At 38.7% G+C, this 27,070-nt stretch overlaps 1 protein-coding gene across 2 annotated transcripts in view; it reads right to left on the bottom strand.

Annotated features, from left to right (window-relative positions):
* Positions 1-27,070, bottom strand: part of LOC143888425 (UV radiation resistance-associated protein) — a 54,757-nt gene that overhangs the window by 14,310 nt on the left and 13,377 nt on the right. Inside the window, exon 6 of one of the 2 annotated variants that reach the window (XM_077392836.1) lies at positions 11,321-11,470. In XM_077392836.1, the coding sequence (XP_077248951.1) occupies positions 11,354-11,470 (117 nt within the window). In that variant the 3' untranslated portion in view covers positions 11,321-11,353. Of the gene's footprint in view, positions 1-11,076; positions 11,471-27,070 lie in introns of those variants that run through there. The other variant, XM_077392835.1, reaches the window with a different exon arrangement.

The following is a 27,070-nucleotide window of genomic DNA, read 5'->3' as shown; positions in this document are numbered from 1 at the left end:
TACTTCCTCTATCTTTTGCGATTTCTCCTCATCAAGGCACACCTCAAAAGACTCTAAAAAAGCTTTATAACATGGCCCAAAATCAAGTGGACCCAAATAACAAGTGCCAAAGTGAAGCTCAAACATGAAAAAGCATCAAATTGGAACTTGCATGGTGGATCCTAGACCTTAGTCCTATCATAATTGGTCCAAATGATTTTAAATATTTTTAATAGATTCCTCTCCTTCTTCTGATATCCGTAGAGTACAAGAATGTCGAAATAAGATAAGAAATGAGAGATATGAATTTTACAAACTGGTTGCACATATTAGGAAAACCTAGTTTCTGTGCAGACCAATCAACTAGATCCCCCAGTCGATTGGACCCGATTGAAAAATATAAGCGTTGGGGATATAACGGCTAGTTTTCAAATGACCCAGAATTTACCAAAATGCCCCTAAACGGCTAGTTTGAGTTGGATCTCTCTATATATACATCATATTGACTTCAAATTTTAGACTAATGATTCCAACTCTAATAAACTCTTGTACAAACAAATTTATCCATTTTGGGGTAAAAAATCTCTCTACAACTCTAATAAACCGTTCTATAAACTTGTTTATCCATTTTGGGGTAAAAAATATCTCTACATCTCACTTGTGCCTTGATTTTGAGAAATCCATTTTGAGATTGGAATAGGCTTTCATTTGTAATCCTTTTTGAGAGATCTTGTAGTAAGCTTCACATTGTACAACAAGCCTACAAGAGGCAAGAGCGTTCTTCATCTTCTTCTTTCTTGTATTTAGTGAGAAGGATAGTGTTCCTTGATTGTAGTGAGAAGGGCTTTGACCTTGATTTGTAGTGAGAAGGGATCTCATCCCTTATTTGGTGGATTGTAACATGCCCTTCGATCCGGGCTTTATGTGTTGTCGGATATAGTGGAGAAAATCCCAAGGAAAACCAACTTGGGGAGTGGAGTACTTCATGGTGGGGGACCAAACCACAATAAATCACCGTGTTCATCTTGTGTGGTATTTATCTCTCTATCTCTTTCATCCACTTTATTTATGCTTGATTGGATCATTCTTTGATTGATTAGCATTGGGCAAACATTGTGTACATCTATATTAGCTAATCTCATCATTAATCAAGTTGTAAACCATATTGGGAATTCTTATTAATCAAGTTTGCAAATTGAATAGAAGTGTAAGCTTATATCAAATACATAGATTCCAATCAACTAATCAAGCTTGATTAATCCAAGATAAAACTAGGGTGATCACTGGAGTAGGCCTTCAAGGTGGAAGACCAAACCACGATAAATCTCTTGCGTGCTTTCTTGTGTGGTACTTCTCTCTCTCTCTCTCTCTCTCTCTCTCTCTCTCTCTCTCTCTCTCTCTCTCTCTCTCTCTCTCTCTCTCCTTTTACTTGTTTGAATTTACTTGGGATTAGCATTTACATCCATTATATAGCATTGGAATCAATATTACAAATCTTTGTATTCTAAAACTTTCCATGTCAATCAAGTTTGCAAACTAAATTGGGTTTCAAGTACATATTATAAAAACTTGATTCTCACTACTTAATCAAACTTGACTAATTAAGATTAAAACAAGGATGAACTTGGTAAAAGTCTTTAAAAGGCAAAAGCTTTATAAAGTCAACCACTTCACCCCCCTCTTGGTTGACAAACCGGGATTTCAAAAACCCGAGCAATCGGATGGAGTTGTGGCTGGTCGCGACTAAGAATAGGCAGGAAATTCTGCACTTCTCAAGCTGTTGCGTGAGAACTGAGAACCAGGTGGCTGGTTCAGACGCAGGAGTTCTCGGCTGAGACTTGAAGGGAAGCCAGGCTGGGGGTTTATGTGAACAACACTTGGTCGTGAGTGGTGCGGCTCAGCTGCAACCATGGGGACGGGGTTCTCGTTCATAAAACTCATCAATTTCTATCGTGGGAATCCACGATCAACACGGGCAATCTTGCGTTCAACAAGATGAAGATAAACCTTCATAAAACAGGTTATAAAGCTGAAGAATATAGAGAAAACCGAATCTATTTACTAAAAACTGTGAACTCAACTAGAATAAAAGACGATTTTAAGCTGAACTGAGAACTCTATACATGTATTTATAGAGTTGTTTAACCAACTTCCAATCCAACTTATACGTGAAACTCGTAATCCTTCTCAAACTAAAAATCTTTTCCTCTTACTAAAACACTTCCTATTACCATCATCCAAGCCTAGAAAACTTATCAACTCAAAAGACTCCATACCCTAAAACACTTCTACTAAAGAAAAGGAAACAAAAGAAACCACAAGGTGTCCTTATTCGGCCATGGTAAAAATAATCAAAGAAGAATTATTAATATTTATCTTTCTCTTTCTCCTCAAGGATTCATCCTGAACCATAGATTTCGTATCCTCTTCAATCTCTGACAAGCTTGGGATGATCTGTCTTCTGGAGAAAATCTTCGGCAAGCTTATCTGCCCGATCTCCCATCCAAGGTTTTAAATTTCGGCAATTTCGGATTTCGGTAGGGACCGAAATCTTTAAATTTTGTCTGGGTTAGATTTCGGCCGAAATGACCGAAATTTAAAAAAAAAAACGATTTCGGTAGGGACCGAAACCGTATTTTCAATCTTTGCTCCCATCTGACCCTTCTCATCATCTGTTAGTTAATCATAAATCAAGGAATTCTGATCGCCGAATGCACCTGCATCACCCTCGATCCTTGGAAAGAAGTTGACCATGATCTTACATCGTAGCCATGGAAAGGGTACATGTGTCGAACATTGAACACATAAATGATGTTCCATTCGCCAGACAAGATGATCTAATACTCGATGTTGTTTTTCCATACTATCTCGGACGAAAACTTTCGATCTTCTAATTTGTTATACATTGTTGAAGGTAATCACTATGGAAGAACGTAAACCCAAAATTTATCTCTTAAAGTTGAAAACAAGCTATCTCTGTTTTCGATCGGTGCGCTCTTTGTACTTTTCATTGTGCTTGATGATGTTGGAGCAGACTGTGGGATGAATATGTTGTAGGCTTGCAATGAGATCTTCTACCGTCTTTGGAGCATGTGAAGTGGAACCAAATCAAGTGATTGCTGTGGATTTCTTCCAAGTACAACCTGAAAAGGTGAATGGCAGGTGGTATGATTGGCGGAGCAAAGGAACTCGAGCTCTAGCTTTGGCAAAGCTAGATCCCAATTACTCGTCGTCTTCACGCCAATCCTTAGGAGATGTCCCAAGGAGTGATTAATAACCTCGGTCTGGTTGTCACTTTGAGGAAGATAAGGCTACTTCAAACATGCTCAGTTTTCTCCATAGATCTCGCCAAAAGCGGCTCACAAATTTGGAATCTCTGTCGGAGATGATGCTCTTATGGATGTCGTGATATCTGAATATCTCTTTGAAGAACAAGAAACAACCTTAGAAGCATCCATCGTGGTCTTACAAGGTAGGAAGTGGCCCATCTTTGAAAATCTGTCTACCACCACGAAGATGCTATCCCACCTCTAGGAGTTTTCGATACGCCCAGTACAAAATCGAAAGATATGTTAGTCCAAAGAAAAGAAGGTACTGGTAAAGGTATATACAGACCTGCATTAGAAGCTTTGTCCATTTCCTACCTGGCAAGTTCCACATCTTTGCATGAACTTGTTATCTTTATCCATATTTGGCCAACAAAATTTCGCCTTCAATGCAGCTAAGGTTTTATTTGTGCCATAGTGACCCTCAATTGTGGATTTCTTGAATTACCTTGAGTCGTAAAGAGGAGTCGGGTAGGCATAAACAATTACCTTGGAAAAGGTATCCATCCATAAGCAAGTAGTCACTACTTGCACCATCTTCAACGAATTGGATTACTTAGTCAAAGTGCTCGTCAGCTCGAATCTCATCCTTCACCAAATCAAAACCCAAGGTTTCGATTCTCATAATGCTCAAAAGATCGTGGCGGAGGCTAAGGTCATCAATGACTTTATTTTGGATTCCTTATTTGTTCTTGATGGAGAAAGTGAATTCCTATAGGTAGGCTACCCACTTGGCATGGAGCGCACTCAAGTTGTGTAAGCCTTGAAGAAAGTGAATTCCGTATTTGTTCTTCAACGCCTCATGATCCGAAAAAGTACAAACCTTAGTTTTCGGAAACACCTTGGGTGGGTGAGAAACATGTTTCGAAAACATTTCCTAAATGTGAAAAAAATGGGAAAATGTTATCGAAATGCATGAGAAACGTGTGAGAAACATATGGGAAACTTATATGAAACATGTGTCAAACGTGTGAGAAACATATGGAAAGCACATCGAAAACATATGTAAAACGTGTGTGAAACGTATGGAAAATATTTTGTAGAAATCACACCAAAATTATTGTGGAATACATATTAAAAAGGAAAAAATAATGCATGTATATAGTAACAAAAAGTATAAATAAGTACAAAAGCATGCTAAACATTAAATGCATAAAGAACTTACATAAATTATCTATGCATGCCTCTAATTTAAATAAAAATTATGAAAAGAAAAAAAAAATGCGTGTATTCATGTATGAAAGCACGTAGAAATTTGAAAATAACAAATTCCAAATCTATAAACAGACATTATGTGTTTCCTGTGTTTCATATGCATTTTCCTTGATGTTTCTCAAACGTTTCTAATATGTTTCTCAATGTGTTACTCATACGATTTACTATCGTTTCTCCATTTCTCGTATTTCTTCTATTTTATCCTAGTGTTTCCCATTTCTATTTCACGTATCGCTTCTCACACTTGTTTCTTAACCTGGTAACTATGATACAAACTCCTGTTGGATCCAATAATGTCTCCAACGCTATAGAGCTCTGACGATGGCGTACAACTCAAGATTGTGCGTCGATTAGTTCAACTTGGCGGCATTAATCTTCTCTCCAAAATAACTGACTGGTCACAGACTTTGGCTAAGCACAACCCCTATACCAATCTTAAAGGCAAATCCACCTCAAAGACTTTGTTGAAATCAGGTAATGCCAAGGCCTTGATTTTTTCGAAACTCTTCTGAGCTTGAAGTGTCCATTAAAACTTTTCGTGCTTCATACAATCTGTGAGAGGTGCCATAATGGAACCAGCGACTATAAAGCTCCGATAGAAGCTCGCCAATCCATGGAAAGATCTCACATCAAGGATATTCATCGGCGATAGAAGTTCGCCAATCCAAGGAATAATCTCACGTCATGGATGTTCTTCGGTTCAACAATGGCTTGAAGATTGGACTCATCTAGCTTCAGTCCCTTTGCAGAAACCTCGAATCCTAAGAAAATGAGGTTGGAAGTGACCAAAACACATTTCTTTAGGTTTGCATACAATTTCTCCTTCCTAAGTGTCGATAATGCCTCTCTGAGATGGCAGGAGTGTGTCTCTTTGTCCTGACTATAGATGAGGATGTCGTCTAAGTAGACCCCTACAAAGTGTAAGGTGAAGGGGCGAAGCACTTGATTAATTATTTTTTTTGAATGATGAAGCACTTGATTAATTAGTTGCAAGAAAGTGTTAGGAGCGTTGGATAGGCCAAAAGGCATGACCATCCACGCTAACAAACCTTCTCCCATCTTGAAGGCAGTTTTCCACTCGTCGTCGGGGTGAATACGTATTTGACATGGTTTTAAATTTCCCCGAAATTCCCCCAAAAGGACCGAAATATTTCCATTTCCATCCCCACCGAAACGAAATCTACATGATTTCCTTTCACTTCATTATTTCCCTGAGATTTCCGAAATTCGACCTAAATGGTCAGAACAACAAAAAATGGAAGGTTGTTATTATTTGCATTTCATTTTATTTCATTAATGTAGAGAATGATATTTGGAAGGAAACATCATTGAACCGCATAACAAAGTAATCGTATCTTGTGCATGGGATGTCAAATCCAAGGTTTTAAATGTCGGTTTCGGTGGAAATTTCGGCCGAAATCATGTAAAAATTTTATAAAAATTTCGGTTTCCTTAAAATTTCCACCGAAAAGTACAAAATTTCGGTGGAAATTTTGGCCATTTCGGTGGAAATCTTTACATTTCGGTGGAAATCTTTTACATTTCGGTAGAAATTTTGTAAATAAGGGTGAAAAACGAAATTTTGGATTTTGGAATTTCGGGGAAATCATGTAAAAATCTGATTCAATGTAATTTCGGTTTCAGTCCAAACCGAAACCGAAATATTTCAGCCGAAATTTAAAACCATGGTCAGATCGGCATGGAACCAATAATACCTCGTAACTCTATGTTGTATTGACATAAGAGTTGGGGTCCTTGGAGGGGAGACGGTCATTGTACTTTCCTATACTTCATTACATAGCAATTCTTTATTGACCTTTTTTTTTATGAGAAAGTAACATAGATTTCATTCCAAATAGAAATAAAATTACAACGGGGACAAGATGTCCCCAAAGGGACAGCCCCTAAAACATACAGAAACCAAAATAAAACTCAATCCATAGATGCTGCCCTAAAATCCCACGCCATACCAGATTTCCAATCGATCCACACCACGCTTAGCTAATTAGTTCGCCAATGAGTTTGCTGAACGCCTCATGTGTGATAATTGCCGCTGTAAAATGCGAACAAGGTCCCTTACTTCATCGATCTTATGAGCCAGCCTCCATGGACCACAACAGTTACCTGAGGCCCATGCAATGGTGTTTGCCGAGTCGCCTTCCACGATCAGTGAACCCAAGCGGTGTCTTTTGTACCACCTTAGCTCACACCCCCGCCTGCCCTCCCGGATTCCCTAACGAGCTGCCATCAAAATTTAATTTAAACCAACCATCCAGGGGAGGATTCAATCGAGGCACAATGGTAATTTTAGATTTTTTTTCTCCAACGCGACTGATATCCAGTTTCTAAGAAAATCACCAACAGAATAAGGAACACTCCCTTTTGCCGAAGCCCAAGCTATAATCTGTCGAGATTTCTCTTTGCCGTTAAAAACACGATTGTTTCTTACGTTCCAAATGTGCCACAGCAGAGCATATGGAATAGACACCCACCATTGATCTCCCAGCCGCCTGTGAAAGACGCCTCCTCAAGAGAGAATTACCTTAGAGATGCACTTTTGGAATACCCAAGAAGCCCCAAAACTTCTAATAACATCCATCCATACCGCATAAGTGTAAGAGCATTGTAGAAGAAAGTAATCCCTTGATTCTGCCGCATTTCTACATAAAACACAGCAGCTTGCTAAATTCACACCACGCCTCTGTAGTTTATCACAGGTATTGATTCCCCTCTGAATTACAGACCACATGAAGGCCAAAATGCGAGGCGGTGCCACAATTCTCCAAATCCGAGCCTGCTTTGAGACATTCCGATTGCCCTTGCCCAAGTTTTGAAAAACGATTTAACAGAAAAGCCCCCTTCCGGGTCAAGCACCCACACCCATCTGTCATTCTCATGCGGAGAATGATAGGTAGCTGAAACCGTTGAAATAAGAGAAGTGAATTGCTCGATTTCACTATCCTTCACGTTTCGGCGAAGACGGATATCTCAAAACTTTTGTCCGAATGCATCCTCTCTTGAGAGATAATCAGCCACCTTTGCATTTGGGTCCACAGCAATTCGGAACAGAGCGGGGTATTGATTCGATAATGTGGTATTCCCAACCCACACATCCTCCCAAAAACGGACCTCCTTACTTGTACCAACATGGAATCGCACAATGGGGATGAATTTATCACGAGCTGTACTGATAGATTTCCAAGCCCCTGAGCCAAATTTAGCTGAAGGGCTATTTCCGATCCACTCCCCCCAATTTGAGCCATACTTCTCGGCGATGATATGATGCCATAAGGCATTTTTCTCCTTTCCGAACCGTCAAAACCACTTGCCGAGAAGAGACGTATTCCGAAGGCGTAATTGTCCGAGACCCAGGCATAATTCTTTATTGTCATTGACTTCACTATTCCAGATGTGTGCGACAATGCATGTCACTAGGTGTTCGATGCGATTAAGTCATTATGAATGGCTTTCTTGGTCATGTGATGGTTTCTAAGTATGTATTTGTGCTTATTCTAGTATTTCCCAAAGTTTCATTTTAAAATTTCGTCAATTGCATATGTTTTTCAAAGATTTAAAATTTCATCATTTGCATATGTTTCCATATGTTTCCTTGATTCTACAAGATTTCTATTTTCCACCAAAACTTCTGGTCCCCATTGTAATTATTATATAGTATCAATAAAAATATGTCATCTTTCAAAAAAAAAATTTCCACCAAAACCGAAAATTTTCCATTTCTGTGCTTACCGAAATCGAAACCGAAATTTAAAACCTTGCTGGTACCAAGTTTTGAGATCAATCTTCGAGAAGACGGTCACACCACTAAGTAGGTCGAGCATGACATTAAGTCATGGAATAAGAAAACGGTATTTGCAGTTGATGGCTCAGCTGTCAACGCACATATGCTAAGAACTATCTTTCTTTCGGCACTAAGAGAGCTGAAACTGCGCAGGGGCTCGTGCTCTCTTATGAAGCAGCGCTCAATCAACTCATCTACTAGTCTTCTGAGTTCCTCATGTTCTTTTGGGGACATGGGTCAGGTCACATAGTCTTGATGTTTTGATGGATTATTTCCTGATGCTATGGCCCGCAAAAAAACATTGACCGACTTGGCCATAAAAGAAGAAAAAAGACAAAAACAAACTGTGGTTGCTAGAGAAATTGACTGGGGTTATAATTATTGGCCATAAAGTCTTCATGTCTATCTTTCATTCTCTCATATATGAAACCTAAGGTTTGATGCCTCCTCCATGTGAACATTCATGCAAGTAAGCCTTTGATGAGTTATTCAAAGGAAAATAAAAAATAAGCCCCAATTGCAGGTTCTAGCCACCATTTTCTTGAGTTGTGGAAAGAAAAGTCCACAATGAGTGTGAGAAGCGAACGCGAGGGGTTTAGAATAGAGAAAATACGGTAAGCGAAAAGCTCTAAAAAGGTAAAAAGAAAATGTGTGGGAAGCGTCACTGAAAGTCACCATAAAACATGTAATAAGCCTCATTTGAAGCGAACAAGAAGTACTTAGAAAGAGTAGGATTGTAGGTGAGGGAGGAAGGGTTAAAATATGCAAGGACTACAAGTAGAAAATAAGACTTCGTGACTAATTAGAATTACAAGTATTAGGAAAATGATAAAATATTATTTTGGAAAGAAATAATCAACTGAATAGAAAGCGTACTTCTAATTAAGAGGAAATGCATAGGAAGCGCGCTTCTCATAAATTTGGGAAGCAAGAAGAACTTTACTTCCGAAGCGAGTTTCCGGGGAAGAAAGCTTCCCATCCAACTAGAAAGTTTCCGGTAACTATAGGTTAGACATTTATTTCGCCTTGTAAAACGATTGGAAAGAAAAGTCCAAACTTCGAAAAGTGAAAAGCTGTTGACCACGAAATAAAACTAATTTCTGTGGGTCCAATAAGAAGAAATATGCAGCAGTTCATGAAGGTCGACTTAAAATACACTATCGTTAAGTTTATTTACTTTATCAAGTATCAAATAATGGCTTGTGTTTACTAACGGAGACAAAATAGGCCACAAGTTAAAGTATCCATTTAATGTAAGCAAACCCTCTCGCCAAAGGATTTCTCAATATTAGAGTAAAATGCCCACTCATCATTCCTTAAAAGAAATAGGTGCCCATGCTTCAGTTGAACTAAAAATAGCAATAGTATATGGCATTTTGAGATAAGAGACTTGAAGTGGATGGCAAATCCTTAACTCAAAACAAAGAACAGAAAATAACCAACAAGGACAATTTCCACAACCTATAGTTTCCTTCAATAACAGAACAAATCTCCACTCATATACTTAACTCAACTCAACTCAACAAAGCCTTTGTCCCAAACTAGTTGGGGTCGGCTAAATGAATCCTTTAGAAAAATTTCATGACGAAGGTGAAAGGAATCTACCCGGCTCTAATCTTGGCTCTAGTTGGGTTCTTCTAAGTGGATCATTTTCTTCCATTCTATCCTATCCAAGGTCATGTTCTCTGTTACGTTCCTAGCTATCAAATCTTTCCTCACTGTTTTTACCCTAGTAGTTTTCGGTCTGCCCCTACCTCTGTTACTCCATCAACTTGGCACGAGTCACCTCTTCTCACTGGAGCATCCAAAGGCCTACATTGGATATGTCCAAACCATCTTAAGTGGTGCACTCTCATCTTCTTCTCAATTGGTGCCACCCCTACCTTTTTATGAATGTCTTCATTTTTAATTCTATCTAACCTTGTGTGGCTGCACATCCATCTAAGCATTTGCATCTCCGCTACGGTCATCTCATGCAAATGTTGCTTCTTGGTGGCCCAACATTATGAGCCGTACAACATGGCTGGCCTCACAACTGTCGTATAAAACTTTCCCTTCAACTTGGTAGGGATTTTACGGTCGCACAGAACTCCTGAGGCAAGCTTCCACTTCAACCAACCTGCTCTTCTTCTATGGTTAACATCCTCTTCAATATCTCCATCCTTATGTAGAATTGAACCAAGATAGCAAAAGATATCCCTCTTAGGTGCCTCCTGTCCGGTCATATTTACTACATCCTCATCCTGCCTCCTTACATTACTAAAGTTGCACTCCATATACTCTGTCCTAGTCCTACTCAGTCTAAAATCTTTGGATTCCAAAGTAGTTCTCCATAACTCTAACTTAGCACTGTGTGTTTCACAGCCTGTCCCAAGCCAGGATAAAGGTGGAGAGGGTTGGCGTCAGGTTGGTAGCCGGCTGTAAACTTTGCCACTCTTCTATGAAATGAATCCTATAGAAAATCTCCACTCATATCCAGTCAATATTTAGAACAAAATGCCCCATAGTTTGGCGAAACCATAACAACAGAAATTGCAACATTTGCAAGTTGTATTAGCATGAGTCATTTCCAAGAACAGTTGTGGACATTTTGGTCATCTTTCAAATGCTCAAAATCATGTTGACCACTGAAAAAGAAAATGCATCTGGAAATATATGAAAGAAGCAAGCGCATTTTTTGCATTCTTACCATGTCAGTTATAGCTTTAGGTCACAATCTACTGCACAGGGTCCTAACTCCTAAGTTTCACATCAAAGTTCCACCTTCAAGAATCATATTCTTATTTTGTAAAGATGAAATTTCTGACAACCGTGCCATATTAGTCATTGAACAACCAAATAATATGTTACAGTAAAAAAATGCCCATCAATCAGCGCGATAGTTGTATTTGCTCAAATATAGTTTCCACAGGGATTTATAACAAGGTGTTGGCGCTAAAATATTCATCAGCCAAGAAATACAAGCTATCAAGCTTTCTAGGACTATAGCAGCAGGATGTACCAGTTACTGTCAACACTTTGAAGATCAGATTGTTTAGTTATCTACGTGCTCTTGAGACTGAATTGTACTCAAAAGCTCCTTCAAATTGGCCAATACATGACGAGGCCCCAAACTCTCAACGCCAATATGATTCAAGAGCTGCTCTAAATCCTACATAATAAAAAAGGGATGGTAAGATGATATGGACAAAGTATATGGAACAAACCCAGAAAAATCATTAGAAAATAGCACCGTAATCCATCCAATAATCAAAAGCGAAAGGACGCTAAAGTATTAGCACATAACGCATTTAATTATGATTTAAAGACAGCATGACATGAAATAATTTGAGAAGAAATTTTACAAGCTTAGATAAGATGCCTCCAAGACCCATATATTTTATTTTGGAGCAGGTGATTTCTAACATCTGAAAGGGAGATGTGTGACAGGATTACCTCATCAAGAGAGGGCACCTTGGAGTGGTTTGCTCAATTTTTACCAATGTTACTGGAAATGTCCCTGAAATGTGGGAATCAAAATTCCAGAGAGAAATTTGACTCGCTTCCCAGAAATTGGGGAAGCACGCTTCAGAAGTGAAGGAAACGTGTTTCTCAATCTTGGGAAATACATTTCTCAATTTCTGGAAATCACATTTCAAACTTTCAGGGAATCATGCTGTCTATAAAATAAGATCATGTTTTACATTTTTGGGAATCATAGTGTTTGGGATCGTAGAATCAATTTTTCCTGTTTATAAATTCGTGAATCCGACTGAATTGGAATTCTAACCCCATTTATTCTGTTATTTACACAGAATACCACCAAATTATTGTGATTAAATGAGAACCAGAACCCTTAAAATTATTGTGATTTAGGGATTTTTATTAGATATCCCTCCTCTCCCTGTAAAAGACACTCAACGCTCATCATTGTCTCAGCATCGTTCTGCCCCTCTCAGAATTTCCTAGCTCTGCTGGCAATCATGAATCTATCTGGGTTTGTAATCACACAAGCCCCAACCACAAATCTGGATCTTCTTCTATCTGGGTTTGCAAGAAGCCAAAAAGTAGAGACCAGAGAACCAGTGCATGGCGTCAATGCTCTTCATTCTCCCATTCCCTCTTCATTAATAGAGTCTTCTAATCTCTTCTTTTTCCATTCAATTTCTTGTGAAGCACTCAAATCCAACTCGTTATCTATCAGGTTGAGCATTGATTTCATGAAAGAGATAGAATAGCTCTTACAGTCAACGTTTGAAGTTTTGAAGTGGGCTTCTTCTCACTGTAAGAAGAAGAAGAAGAAGAAAGAGGAAGAGGAGTAGAAGGAAGAGAAAATAATTTTTTCTCTTCATTTTACCCATTTGTCTTTTTCTTTAATTACAGTTTTTTAATTTTTGCAAAGTTATTATTGGGCCTTAATTATGAGAGGAAAATGGATGTGAAGATGAAAAGGTGTGCACCCCCCTCCTCCTTTGTCCTTTTTTCCAATTTCTGATTTTTTTGATTAAATAGTCCTTTGTTACAGTTATACCTAATCTCAACCTTTAATTCTCAAGTGCTTACTTCAAAAAGCAGAAGTGGTGTGTATTTTAGTTTTTCTCCCTTCTGCCTGTTTTTTCATTAATCTCTGAGATTTTGATTAGCTTAACTTTTCATTTGTTGGAGAATATGACTATATGTAGTTACTATTTACTAGTTCATGCATATGACAATATGCTGTTACTAGATTTTGTATTTAATAGTTAGTAGTTTTTGTTCATTATTCATATAGCTGTTCTCAATTGTATATGTAGTTAATACTTGTTATTGCTCAAAACTTTGTGTACAACAAGGTTACTTATAAGTTGTAACTATAAGTAATTAGATTAAAATCATTAGATTAATTGTTTATTACTTCAACACCAAGGTTGCTCATAACTATAAGTAATTAGATTAGATTTATTAGATTAATTGTTCATTACTTCATTACTTCATTCTAGTGTGTTATGATGTTAATGAGTATAGGTAGCTACTACTAGCTCGCAGTTTTCTAGTGTGTGCAATGTTAATGTGTAAATGCAGTTACTAGCTAGTAGTTACTGACTTATTGACCGTTTATTTTTATTTTGAAATGGCAACATAAAATATGTATTAAAGAAAGAACCGAGATGGTCTTTTAAGATTACAACCAACGAAAAGAAAAGCAAACAAAATCAAGGCGGAAGGAAGTCGAACCATTCCAAACCCAACCTAAACACACCCGCCCTAGCTAGGGAATCTGCTTCACTATTAGCAGACATCCTTACATGCTTAAAAACAATAGAAGAACCAAGCACTAAATCTGAAATCTCCTCAAAGAAGGAAAGGAATCTCCACGGGGGAGCCACAACTCCCGATAGCCAGCAGATAACATTTGAAGAATCGCCTTCCACAATAACCTTGTCATAAAATTCACTATCCAGATGCTTGATACCACAATAAGCCGCCCTCACCTCTGCCTCATTTGAGTCAGTAATTCCAATAGGCCCAGAATACACCCATAAAACCTCACCCATTGAATCTCTACACAAGCCTCCAATTCCAGCTGATTCTGGATTGCCTAAACACGAACCATCAAAATTCAATTTCACCAAATCTGCATGAGGGGCTTCCCACTATTGATTTATTTGGACTTCCCACTTACTGATCGTTTATATATTAGACATACACAAGGATCAACAATTGAGTCATGCAAGGAATAAGGATCAACCGTCAACACAATCATTAGTTATTGTTCATATAGATTAAGTGATTAACACCCTTTTGCTTATGATGGTAGGAACTTGGATTTACTTTTTCTTTATTCAAGAAACATTGAAAAATAGATTATTTCAAATTATTTGTAATTGTCACTAACTTTTTACAATTTATTCCTCGCTTATCCCCTCCTTGAGAGCCCTCGCTATGCTTCCCGTGTTCGCTTCTCTCACTGGAAAACTTGATTTTTACCATTATATGAAAATATAAAATTGGTATTTGATACCTTTAAACAATGCTTAATTGTTTAAAGGGCAATGATATTTCCCCCCTCTGACGGATAAAATCCCCCCCCCCCCCCCCCTTTAACGTTATCCGTTAAGTTTTAAAGGCAAAGAAAAATGTTAAAGGGGGTGAATTTATCCTCAAGCAGTGAACCATTCAGAGACCGTTAAAGAGGGGGATTTAATCCTTCTTTCTTTTCTTTTTTTGGGGGTGTGTGTGTGTGTGTGTTGGGGGGGGGGGGGGGGGGGGGGTGTTAAATAGATAAGTAGCCTAATTTATGATCATAATGATTTGTGTTACTCGATCAATAAGGTTCATATCTTTCTTCAAGTTTTATTTTAAATTTCCTATTTCCCCTCCAGATTTTTATTCGCATAATTTGCCATTATTAAAGTTCTTCAGGCTAGGTATCCGTGAGTTTACAATGCCAAACACTTGAGGGATGTTAAAAACAAGGAGCTCAACCACACTTCCAATAAAAGATTCAATGGAAGCCTGCATACCACATGCAACAACAGACAAAACAAGAAGAGAGGACCAAATGACTGCAAAGGTTTTGTGGAAGAGGAGCTCCACTAACTCTTTTGAAGCCATTCAAAGGAAAATTTGATCTGTGGAGTGCACACTGACTAATGAAGTCAGTCTACATCCCACTAAGTTGCACTAGAAGGACCACATAGATAGCTCACCCATCACCAAAAGAATAAGAAAAAAATATGGTAAAACAACGGATCTAAGCAAGCTTTTAAATTTCCACCAAAACGGACACAAAACTGTTTTCATCCCCTTCGAAATGCACACCAAAATCAAAACCGTAAGGGTGAATTTGGATGGCCTTCCAATCCAATTCCAATTCCAACTCCCCCTGTAAACGGAATAACGATTCCAATTCTAGTGTTTGTGTAAGCACTGGAATTTATCTAGGGAATCAATCGTAATTACAATTCTAGCGTTTGGTACCGTCCAAACCAACATCGGAATGAAATCAATTTTTCAATAAATATTTAATAATATCTAAGGGCAGTGATAAATCGACCCCCAAATATCTTAAATCGACCCCCTATGTGTCTCTCTCTCCTCTGGGTTAGAGAGAGAAAGACACTTAGGGGGTCGATTTAAGAAATATGGGGGTCGATTTATCACTCCCCTATCTTAATCAATAAGACCCTTTTTTACAAAAATGTAAAACAATATATATTACTAAGACACGGACAGTCTGACACCATAGAAGCCATTGGTAAGATTATAAAATATGATTAATTATAGTAATTTCACTCTAAAAGCAATTTAAAGGCCATCCAATGATTAAGCATTAAAACACACATTCCATATGCAACAACAACATGCTCGATCATCACATTTTTCGTGACTAGTGGCATTTTGGTCATTTTTCATGACTAAAGGGTACGCTGCGCAGTTTTACCCAATTGGCAAATTTTGATCATTTGTTAAGTCGTGAGGGTATTTTAGTCATTTTCCATAACTAGGGGCATTTTGGTCCTTTTTCACCACTCATTAGTATTCTAGTAATTTTTACCCAATATGGCGTATTTTTATCATTTTTCTATTAGGGAGGTATTTTATCAATTTTCATGTCTCAGGGGTATTTTTCTAATTTTTACGCAATATAAGGGTATTTAAGCTATTTTCTAGAACTCATGGGCAGTGCAGTCTGGTCATTTTTACCCGATATGGGGCGTTTTGAAAACTTTTATATCATGGATGTATTTTAGTCATTTTCCATGACTACTGGTATGCTAGTCATTTTTACCCGATATGCTTGGATGTGCGGCCACACAAGGCTAGATAGAATTAAAAATGAAGACATTCGTAAAATGGTGAGGGTGGCTCCAATTGAGGAGAAGATGAGACAGCACTACTTAAGATGGTTTGGACATATCCAACATAGGCCTTTGGACGCTCCAGTGAGAAGAGGCGACTCGTGCCAAATTGATGGAGTAAAAACAGGTAGGGGCAGACCGAAAGCAACTTGAGTAGAAACATTGAGGAAAGACTTGATAGCTAGGAACATAACAGAGAACATGACCTTGGATAGGATAGAATGGAAGAATATGATCCACGTAGAAGAACCCAAGTAGAACCAGGATTAGAGTCGGGTAGATTCCTTTTACCTTCTTTATGATTTTTTTCTAAAGGATTCATTTAGCCGACCCCAACTAGTTTGGGATAAAGGCTTTGTTGAGTTGAGTTGAGTTGAGTTGAGTATGAAGTATTTTTATTAGTTTATACCATAGTTGTAAATACCATTTCGTTTCGTCCGAAATGGATGAAACGAACCGGTTTCTATCAAATTCCGGAACGAAATTCCAAAAATTTCGTTCCGGACGAAATTTTGTTCCATTCCGACCATTTCGGACGAAATTTTCCGAAATCCGGAATTTCGTCCGGAATGGACTAAATTCTCCATTCCGGCCGGAATCGTGCATAACGGCTAGTTTGACTGGATTTTGCAGAATTTACGAAAATGCCCTTGCAACGGCTCTTTTTGGTTTTTGACCATTTTAACCTCAAAATGTGACCGTTTATAGCTGTTGGGAAGGGTATTTCAGTTATTTTTAAATGCACAATCAATAAAAAACTCTATAAATAGCATTTTCCCTACCTTCTTCTCCTCCACCTTCACATAAGTGATTCTCCTTCTCTTCTCTACTTTCACTTACACTATCTATTCTACTAAATTTCCTACAAGTCTACCATCTTCTTCAACTCAATCCAAGTCTATTTTGGAGCAAAGGGAAGGCATACATTCAACTTACCACTACAAGAAGTCAAGAAGACAAGAACTATTTCCAAAGGCTTATTTCAAGTGAGTGAAGGCTAATTTTTTCTTCTTCTCTTCAACTCAAGTTCAACCTCAAGGTTCTCTTTATTTCTTTCCATTTCCTTTCTTTTATTTCTTACTTCATGTGTCCCCTTCTACTTCATTTTTTTGTAATTTGTTTCAATTTTCTTTCTTCTAATTCATTTTTTCCCTTCTTCTACTTCATTTCAGAATGAGTGGGTCGGGCTCGGGACCTTCTGCAGGAGCATCCTCTATTGGTTCGGCACCCGCTAGATCGGATGACCCGGCATGGGCTTACGGTACATTGGTTCCGGGTCAAAGAAATAAAATAACTTGCATATTCTGTGGCAAAGTCATATCGGGTGGAGGTATAACCCGCTTGAAAGAACATTTAGCGGATGTTCCTGGTGAAGTAACATCATGCAAAAAAGTGACTGAAGATGTAAAATATCGAATGAAACAACTTTTAGATGCAAAGAGAAAAGAAAGGGCTAGGATGAGCCTATCCAGAGCAGAGGTTGGAGATTTTTATGGCACACCAGACGAAGAAGAAGAGCAGGATGAAGAAGACATTGGCACACAATTGCCTCAAGTCCCTCAACGAAGAGGTAAGGAAGTTCTTGTAGAACCGAGTGGTACAAAAAGGAAGAAGGGAATCGCAAGAGGGATCAAGAATTTCTTTGCACCACGAACAACCCCTGGAGCCCAGCCAAGCATTAAAAGTGCTTTGGCTACTAAAGAAACAATGGATAGAGCAGACATGGCGGTTGGCATGCTTTGCTACGATGCCAATCTCCCTTTCAACGTTGCCAATTCACCTTTCTGGCAACCTATGTTTGATGCTTTGAATGCCGTGGGCTCGGGTTATAAGGCACCTACTTATCATGCTTTAAGGGATCCCATGTTGAAGAATACAGTGGATGAGGTAAACAACTACTTGGAGGAGATTAAGATGTCATGGAGACACACTGGCTGTAGCATTATGGCAGATGGATGGACAGACACCAAACAACGTTCCCTAATCAACTTTTTGGTGTACTGTCCTAAAGGAGTCATATTCCTCAAATCCGTTGATGCATCTGGTATAGTGAAGAATGCCGATGAATTATACAATATCTTTGCAAAGATTGTCGGAGAGGTGAATCCGGAATATGTGGTGCAATTTGTAACTGACAGTGAGCCAAGTTACAAAGCTGCTGGGAAAAGACTAGAAGCCGCGTTAGGTACATTCTTCTGGACTCCGTGCGCAGCTCATTGCTTAGATCTCATCTTGGAGCATCTGTGCAGACCGACTGTATTTCCTCACATAGCAACCACAATTGAGAGGGCTCGGACAATTACAAAGTTCATCTACAACCACGGAAGCCTCTTGAATTTGATGAGGAAGAAGTTCACAGGTGGGAAGGAGTTGTGCCGCCCTGCTGCAACCAGATTTGCTACAAATTTCATTAGCATACAAAGTCTGGTGTTGAATCGGAAAGCACTTCAGCAGATGTTTGTGTCTGATGAGTATAGTACTAGTAGGTTTGTCCAACACCCACTGAGTGAAGGGGTAGTTAGTACTGTGTTGGATAAATCTTTTTGAGACCAATGCAAGTACATTCTAAATATCAGCGAGCCTTTAGTGAGAGTGCTGCGTTTGGTAGATCGGCAGGACAAACCGGCGATGGGTTACCTATATGAGGCCATGGATAAGGCCAAAGAGAACATCAAGGAGAGGTTGAAGAGAAAATCAGATTACAATCCCATCTGGAGGATCATCGACCAAAGATGGGATAGGCAACTCCACAGTCCCCTCCATGCAGCAGGATATTTTCTTAACCCTGCTCTCTTTTTCACTCCTACCTTCTCTAGGCACAATGAAGTAACCAGAGGCTTGTTGGCATGCATCACTCGACTGGTACCTGATGAAGGTACACAAAACCTCATCACCAATCAGATTGAGGATTATCGAGAGGCTAAGGGTATGTTTGGAATGAAGCTTGCAATCCGCAACCGAACGAAGTTGGGACCAGGTATATTTGAGTTGTTTGTTTAATTAAGTATAATTCATTTTAATTTTCAGTTTCTCAACAAATAATGCTTTACTATTTGTTACTTTACAGTTACATGGTAGAATCAATTCGGAGGTGACGTGGATGAATTACAGACCTTTGCGATCAGAATCCTAAGTCAGACCTGCAGTGCGACTGGGTGTGAAAGGAATTGGAGCACCTTCGAACACATTCACTCTGCAAAGAGAAATAGGTTGGAGCACCAGAGATTAGATGACTTAGTGTTTGTCCATTACAATCTTAAGTTTCGAGAAAGATATACAACGTAATATAATGTTTTCAACTCTCACCTCATCACTTTAAGCTTTTAAGTTTAACCTTTGACATTAAACTTAATGTTTTCCTTTTCAGGGACTTGTTGAGGAAGTCATCTACCACTAGTGACCCTTTGAGCATAGACCATCTGGATGTCATGATGAATTGGGTTGCAGAAGAGGAAGATGTCATATTCACGCCGGAAGACATTGGGTGGGAAAATCTTGAAGCACCTACTGCTGTGGTTGAGGCCGGGGACGACGACGACGACTTTCTCATGCCTCTTGAAGAAGATGTCCCTACTGGTGGTCCAGGTGGTGATGACGGCGGCGACGACGACGACGACAACGAAGAAGACATTGAGTATGATCATCCGAGTTATGATGACTGAGAGTTGTTGCTACTAGCTATTGTCTATGTTTCACTTTCATGTATCTTTTTTTTTATGTTTTTCTATGTATCAGACTATCAGTTGGACTTGTGCAAGACTTTATGTGTTTAAGTAATGAATATGCCTTTTGGGACACATATTTTGGACTATTTATTAGTTTTTCATCTTTTTCTATTGATTTTATATTTTTTTGGATTTTTCTCATATTTTTTAATATATTTTTTGTGTGAACGAAAAGTTTCGACCGAAATGCACCGAAATTCCATTTCGGTGGCCAAAACGAAATCGCGACCGAAACGGTATTTACAACTATGGTTTATACCATAGTGTAATTTTAGTCATTTTCCACGACCTAAGGAATTCTTGTTAGTTTTATCTGATATGTGGTATTTTGATCATTTTTATGCTATAGGGTTAGTTTAGTCATTTTCCACGATTCAAGGGTATTTTGGTCATTTTACCTATGATTTGTGGACACTGACACGAGTGTCGCGTATCGACACGGACACGGAGTGTCGGACATGGCAAACCCCCAAACTTTAGAAACAAGGACATGGTCTAAAATAGGAAGTATATGTAATCATTATTTGTGGATATGGATTTGTGTGTCCAATTTCGACATGGATACGAGTTGTCTAAATGAGGTAAACACAATATTCAATAAAACAACAGAATATCAACTTGACACAGTACAAAAACATGTCCACACACTAACATTAGGTCTAACACTTCTAGCAATACAAGTAAAAGTGTCCAAAGGAGTGTCGACACGTGTGGACACGCGTGTCGTGTCGGACACGGCAGGACACGTGAGTCGGCAATAAATTCAAAGTGTCGGCCAAATCATAGCATTTTACCCTATATAAGGGGTATTTCTATCATTTTCCAGGAACGAGGTTTATTCTGGTCATTTTTGCTTGATATCTTGATCATTTTTATGTCATTGGGGTATTGTAGTCATTTTCCATGGCTAGGGGTATCTTGATCATTTTTCATGAGTCATGGGTATTTTGGTCATTTTACACAATAAGGGGTATTTTGATCATTTTTATATTTTATATGAAGCAGATATTTTATTTATTTAGAATGATAGTGGTGTTTGGGTCATTTTTACACGATATAGGTTATTTCAGTTATTTTCCATGACGGGGGGTATTCTGGTCATTTTACCCTATATGGAGTATTTTGATCATTTTATGTCATAAGTGTATTTTAGTTATTTCCCACAAATTAGGGGTATTTTGGTCATTTTCACCCAATAAGGGGTATTTCGGTCATTTTCCATGATACAGGGGTATTCTGGTCATTTTTACCCGATTGACATATTTTCATAATTTTTTATGTCATGGGTGTATTTTAGTCATTTTTCATGTGGATACGGTCAAGTTCCTTTGGGAGGAGATTTAGCCTCTTTTTTTCTAAATTCCAAGAATCAGAATAACCACCAACTTGGGCGGAAAACAAAAAGGTGCTAAATATTCTCTTGTTTTTTCCGATCGGAATTAAGTATCATTTCCAATTCCAATTGCAAACGAAAGCAAAAACTGGAATCACCTAAATTGGAATTGGATACCAATATTGATTTCTGATTCTGGCAATCCAAGCGCATCCTAAGTGTATTAGTCGTATATTTATCAGCATATGTTACATAGTTATATTAATTGCATGTGAAATGTAGTGTATACATTATGAATAAATATTTATATGAATTGCAAGTGAAATGTGGTATGTATTAAATTATCCGGCATGTGCGAAAGCGCAAGCCACAAGATGTTCGATGTCGTTAAACCATTATGGGTATTTTTTTTCTCATGTGATGGTCTTTTAGCATGTTTATTCTTATTCTATTACTTCTTGCTTAAATGTCCATTACTTGCATATTCTTCCGTGTTACCATGATTTTATAGGATTCCCACCAAAATTTCCAGTCGAAACTGATTTGTTTCCATTACCGTCACCACCGAAACATATACAACCTGAAACCTTGGATTTAAGAAGAAGATCAAGTTGGGGAGGAAAGAGAACTCCATTGCCAATCCCCCAGTCTCCACAGAAGGACATTAGGACTTCGTTTTTGGTATTCCTGGTACAAAAACTAATGAATCCGAAACCTAGAACTACGTTGTTGCGCAGCAGTGGAGGCAAAATAGATAAAATAACAAGAAAAGGGTCCCTTTCGATCACTATCCCATCCTTCAAATTTGTGTCGGCCTTTGATCTTTGGAATGGATGGAGGGAGATATGTTTCAGTTTGGCGTAGCAACGTCTGATAGTGAAAAATTAAGAACGCATCTGCTGCCCCCTCCCAAGGTCTATTAAAGCTTAATTTTGATGGGTCTAGCTTGGGTAAACCGGGTCCTGGTGTTCTTAGAGATGTCTGGGGAGCAGTCATTCGGGCGTTTGCAGGGCCTAATGGTGTTGCGGACTCAAATGAGGCGGAGGTTCAAGCGGTTCACAAAGGTATAAATTGCTTGGACAAGTCTAGCATGGATAGGGTGGTGGTGGAAGGACACTCCATCAATGGCATACGATGGCTTAGGGGTTGCCGTGTGCAGCTCTTCGATGAGATCCAAGACCGTGTATCTGGGTCTTCGATTGTCTTTAATCATATAATCATATTAGAAGATCCGCCGATGCGGCGGATAGGCTCGCAAATGTTTGACTTCCCCCTTGATCGATATCTTTTGTGTCCCCCCCCCCAAAAAAAAAAAAAAAAACAAATGATAGATTTTGTACTTTGCTCGAATCTAACCATCTCGGTCCTCCCTTTTGTTTTAATTGGAAGATTTCTAACATTAAAAAAAAGTCCCTTCAATCACCGTCGTAGGAAATAGAATAGTTCGATCACCGTCGAAGGGGATGAGATTTACTTCGATCCCCATCGAAGTCAAGTTTCTAAAAGCGAAAGATTTACTTTGATCCCCATCGAAGTTGAGTTAAGTCGAGTTTCTAAAAGAGAAACTAGAAAATACTCAAAAGTTCTCAAAGAACTGAAAAGCCTGAAGGCCAATTTTCATTCAATAATTCAAGAAAGTCCCCTACAATGCTTTGATGATATCTATTTATAAGAAGAAAAAAAACCCAAAAGCTAACTTAAGGCCTAAGCAATAAATCCTAAGCAATAAATCTCAACCATCCATCTATGTAAAGTAAACTAAATAAAGGTTAAAATTTGACCTAAACTAGAAATCCCGTAATAAAACCATACCATGCCTGTAAATCGATCATAACTTCCTCAAATCTCATCCAAATCACGTGATCTTGGGTCATTAGTTAGGTAATCGAAAAACCTTTCTAAAAATACCAAAATCGAGTCAAACAGACAAGATTTCATGCCTTAAGAGTAGGCTACAAAATAAGATGATGAAAATAGAACTTGATGAATAAAGAACTTCTTCAACGTCGCGCGTTATTGGCAGTTTCCATCCGCATCATTCTCCCCTGGTTAAAAAAACTCGTCTTCGAGTTTTGAAATATCGAAGAATGTTCATCAGTTGAAACTTTCGAGGATCAAATTCTGCTTTATAATATCCACAAAGTGATAATCTTTTGAACATGCTAAAATTTGTACACAACCACTATGGGCTACAATGCATGATGTAATAAAATCGGATCAATAAAAATTGATGAAAAATACGATGTGATATTTTTCCACGTATTTTTCCATTGACCTATCTTTCTAAACTCTATTGGCCCACCTAATGTGTTGTCAAATCCAATTTCTTTTGGTCCTTTATTCATGATTTCACAACGCAAGTCAAGCATTGCTTAAAGTGAATCATCGATCACTTCGTCACTGTCAAAAGTCAATGATTCATCATCTGAACTTCTAGCAATGATTAAATATCCATCTTCTAAATATTCATCATATATTATTGGTGGTGACTGCCAATTTATGATTTCCCGCTCTAGGTAGTAATAAAACGATTTCAAGTCTGGTGTTACCTCGCAATCTTGGCATTTGGCAACTCTCCTTCGAAATGATCGAAGGTACTTTGTAGCCGTTGTAAATCCATGTGAAAGTCATTATCAAACTTCTTCAACCCAAGGAAAGAATTAGCTCTGATACCGAGTGATATAGTCCGAAAAATCAAAACTACCTTGTTGCGCAGCAACAACGGCAATATATAAATTAACAAGAAAAGGGGACCTTCGATCACCGCCGTAGGGAATAGAACGCTTCGATCACCGTCAAAAGAAATGAGATTTACTTCAATCCCTTCTAAGTCAATTTTCTCTCAGCGAAATTGGAAAATTAAAATACTCAAAAGTTCTCAAAGAACTCAAAAGCCTAATTTTCATTCAATAATTCAAGGTCCCTTATAATGCTTTGATGATATCCATTTATAAGAAAAGAAACTCTAAAAGCTAACTTAAGGCCTACGCAATAAATCTCAACCGTCCATCTATCTATAAAGTAAACTAAATAAAAGTTAAAACTTCCGCAATAAACCCGTACCATGCAAAAAAATCGGTCATAACTTCCTCAAATCTCGTCCAAATCACATGATCTTAGGCTCTTTAGATTGGTAATCGAAAAACCAATCTAAAAATACCAAAATCAAGTCAAACGGACAAGATTTGATGCCTTAAAAGTAGGCGATAAATAAGATGGCGAAAGTAGAACTTGAAGAATAAGGAACTTCTTCGATGCCGCACATTATTGGCAGTTTCCATCCGTATCACTTAATATTTGTGATTGTTAATCGATTTTCTAAAAGGAAGCAATTTCTTTTATTGTGATTGCCGATCGAAATTCAATGAAGTATTTTTTGGCGAGGTAAATAGTCTAATTGATGATCATTATGATGATTGATACTTGGTGAATACGGTTCATTTTTTTTTCAAGTTTTATTTTAATTTTCCACCTTTCTCCATATTTTTATTTGCATACTTTTTAAATATTTTTTATACAGAAACATCTTCAAGGTTGGTTTTTGGAACGTTGTAGTGCCAAGTACTTAGAGACAACAAGAACAAGCAGCTCAACCACACTTCATGAATCGTAGCCTTGGAGTAGGTCTACAGGGAAGAGTCCATTTGATGTAGTCCGTGAGAGGAACCCTAAGAGTCTTCTTGATCTTGTGCAATTGCTAATTGTGGAAAAGACCAGTGATGATGCAAAAGAGATGGCGACATGCATCAGGGACATCCAAGAGCAGGCGGACAAGAAGCTAGAGAAGAGCAATTCAAATTACAAGAGTAAAGCCCACATGCACAAGAGACATTAAGAGCTTTAGGAAAGTGATATAGTTATTCTTTACTTAAATGGTTTCCAATGGGTACATACAACAAGCTTAAGAACAAAATGGTCGATACATTAGAAAGCAATCTAATGGGCTCAACGATGGTCAGTGGGCCCATGGAGAATAGCTCCCTTCATACTTGAGGTGATTGATTTGCATAGATTGCCAAAGCCAAGGTTGGAACACAAAGCCAAGAGCCTCAAATGAGTTGGATGAAGTGTTAGTAAAATAAGGTATACAACCATCTAAAATTAGCATGGGAAAGATTATTTCTCTTAGTTTGAGATTTGCCTTCGATTGGATGTCATGCGTGCGTGAAAGAATCCCCACCATAGGATCGATAAGGTGATGTGTTAAGTGCATTTCCAATGAAGATTCAAGAGAAGCACCACCTTCCATGCACACTCCTCTAAAAAGGATTTGGTTCAACCCATGATCTCCAACCCTAAACGAGTTAACTTGCGGAGGTTTCCTGACCGTGGGATTGACAAGGTCACTACGGCTGAGACCAATAGAGTGATAGGAGATAGCCACGGGGCACCTCAAGGGCCCATCGACCTGTTCATTGGAGGACCAAGGGAACAACTAGTGTAGATTGTAGGCCCCATAAGAGGCATATTTACCCATTAGGACAGTTTAGGAATTTATTTCCATGTATTTAGTTTCTAGGATTTTTAGTTCCACGTTTTAGGTTTTAGGGCTTTTATTTCCATGTTATTTTTTTTTAGGTTATTTTAGGGCTTTTATTTTCCATGTTATTTTTTTTCTAGGTTATTTTAGTTGCCTATATAAGACCCTGATGTATTAGGGTTTTCATACTTTGATGAATTGATGAATTAAGAATAGAGATTCCCCCTTTCTCTTCTCCTCTTCTCTCCTCTCTTCGTCTACCCTTTGCCTTATTATTCTTCTTCTGCCTCTTTATTCTTTCCCCTCTATTCTTCATCCTCTTGCCTTCTCTTATTCTTCTCCTCCTCTTATTCTTCTATTTCTCCTTTCTAATTTCTTGTCTTCCCTCTTCTTTCTTCTATTCTCTTCTCCTTCTCTTCTTCTACTCTTCTTCTCTTCCCCTTCTTTTCTTTTCCCTCTTTTTTTCTATTTCTTCTCCTTTGGACCACATCAGTTTTGGTATCAGAGCGCGCCATCAATTTCCGGCAACACAAACCAAAAACAGCCCAAAGCCTCTCCTTCCAAACCCACGATTCCACCCTTTCCATCTCTCCCTTCACCATCTTCCTCATCTAAACCTAGCTTTCCACTCACAACCTTTTTGTTAAACCCTAAATCAACCTTTTACAGAACCCAAACAAACCCCAAACCCTAATCAAAGAACCCCCAACACAAAAACCCACTTTTCCCAACTTCTTGAAACCCTAACACAGAAACCCACTTTCAGCCCACTTAAAACAACCCAAAACATCCCCCAGAATCCCTATAAGCCCTATTTTTCCCAGAACCAATCCCTTATCCCTTTGTTTTCACCAACCCTTTCCACTAAGCACCCATACCCATCAGAACAGTCACTTTAAGTCCAAAAACAGCCCTCCTTTACCCTAACACAATCGCCCCCAACACCCGACCCAGCAGTACCCACTACCACCCCAACAATTCCTTCACCCTATCGCCCGTCAATCCCAACAGTACCCACTACCACTCCACCGTTGTGTGCCCACGCAAAAAATAAAAATAAAAATAAAAAATCTAGCCGTCATCGTTGCCGTTGCTCCATTGTGACCTGGCGGTCACGGGTTCGAGTCACGGAAACAGCCACTCTGGAAAGCAGAAGTAAGGGTGCGTACATCTAGCCTTCCCCAGACCCCGCAATGTCGGGAGCCTCGTGGACTGAGCCGCCCTTTACCGTGGTTTGTGTTGCAATCCACTTCTCATTGTCAGGCTATATGCCTAGCCGTTAGTGTGGCTTTAGGCCTAATATGTTCGGGCAATGTGCTGATGTCAACCTTGTCTCCAGACGATGCTGTCCCCATCGTTGGTTGATTATCACCAGGCAACGGTGTCCCCCGTC

The sequence above is a fragment of the Tasmannia lanceolata genome, unplaced genomic scaffold (genome assembly GCF_043159265.1).
Source record: "Tasmannia lanceolata isolate RefF3 unplaced genomic scaffold, GAP_Taslan_0.1 ptg000012l, whole genome shotgun sequence".
Classification (NCBI taxonomy): Eukaryota; Viridiplantae; Streptophyta; class Magnoliopsida; order Canellales; family Winteraceae; genus Tasmannia; species Tasmannia lanceolata.
This window is presented reverse-complemented; position numbering and strand designations above follow the sequence as displayed.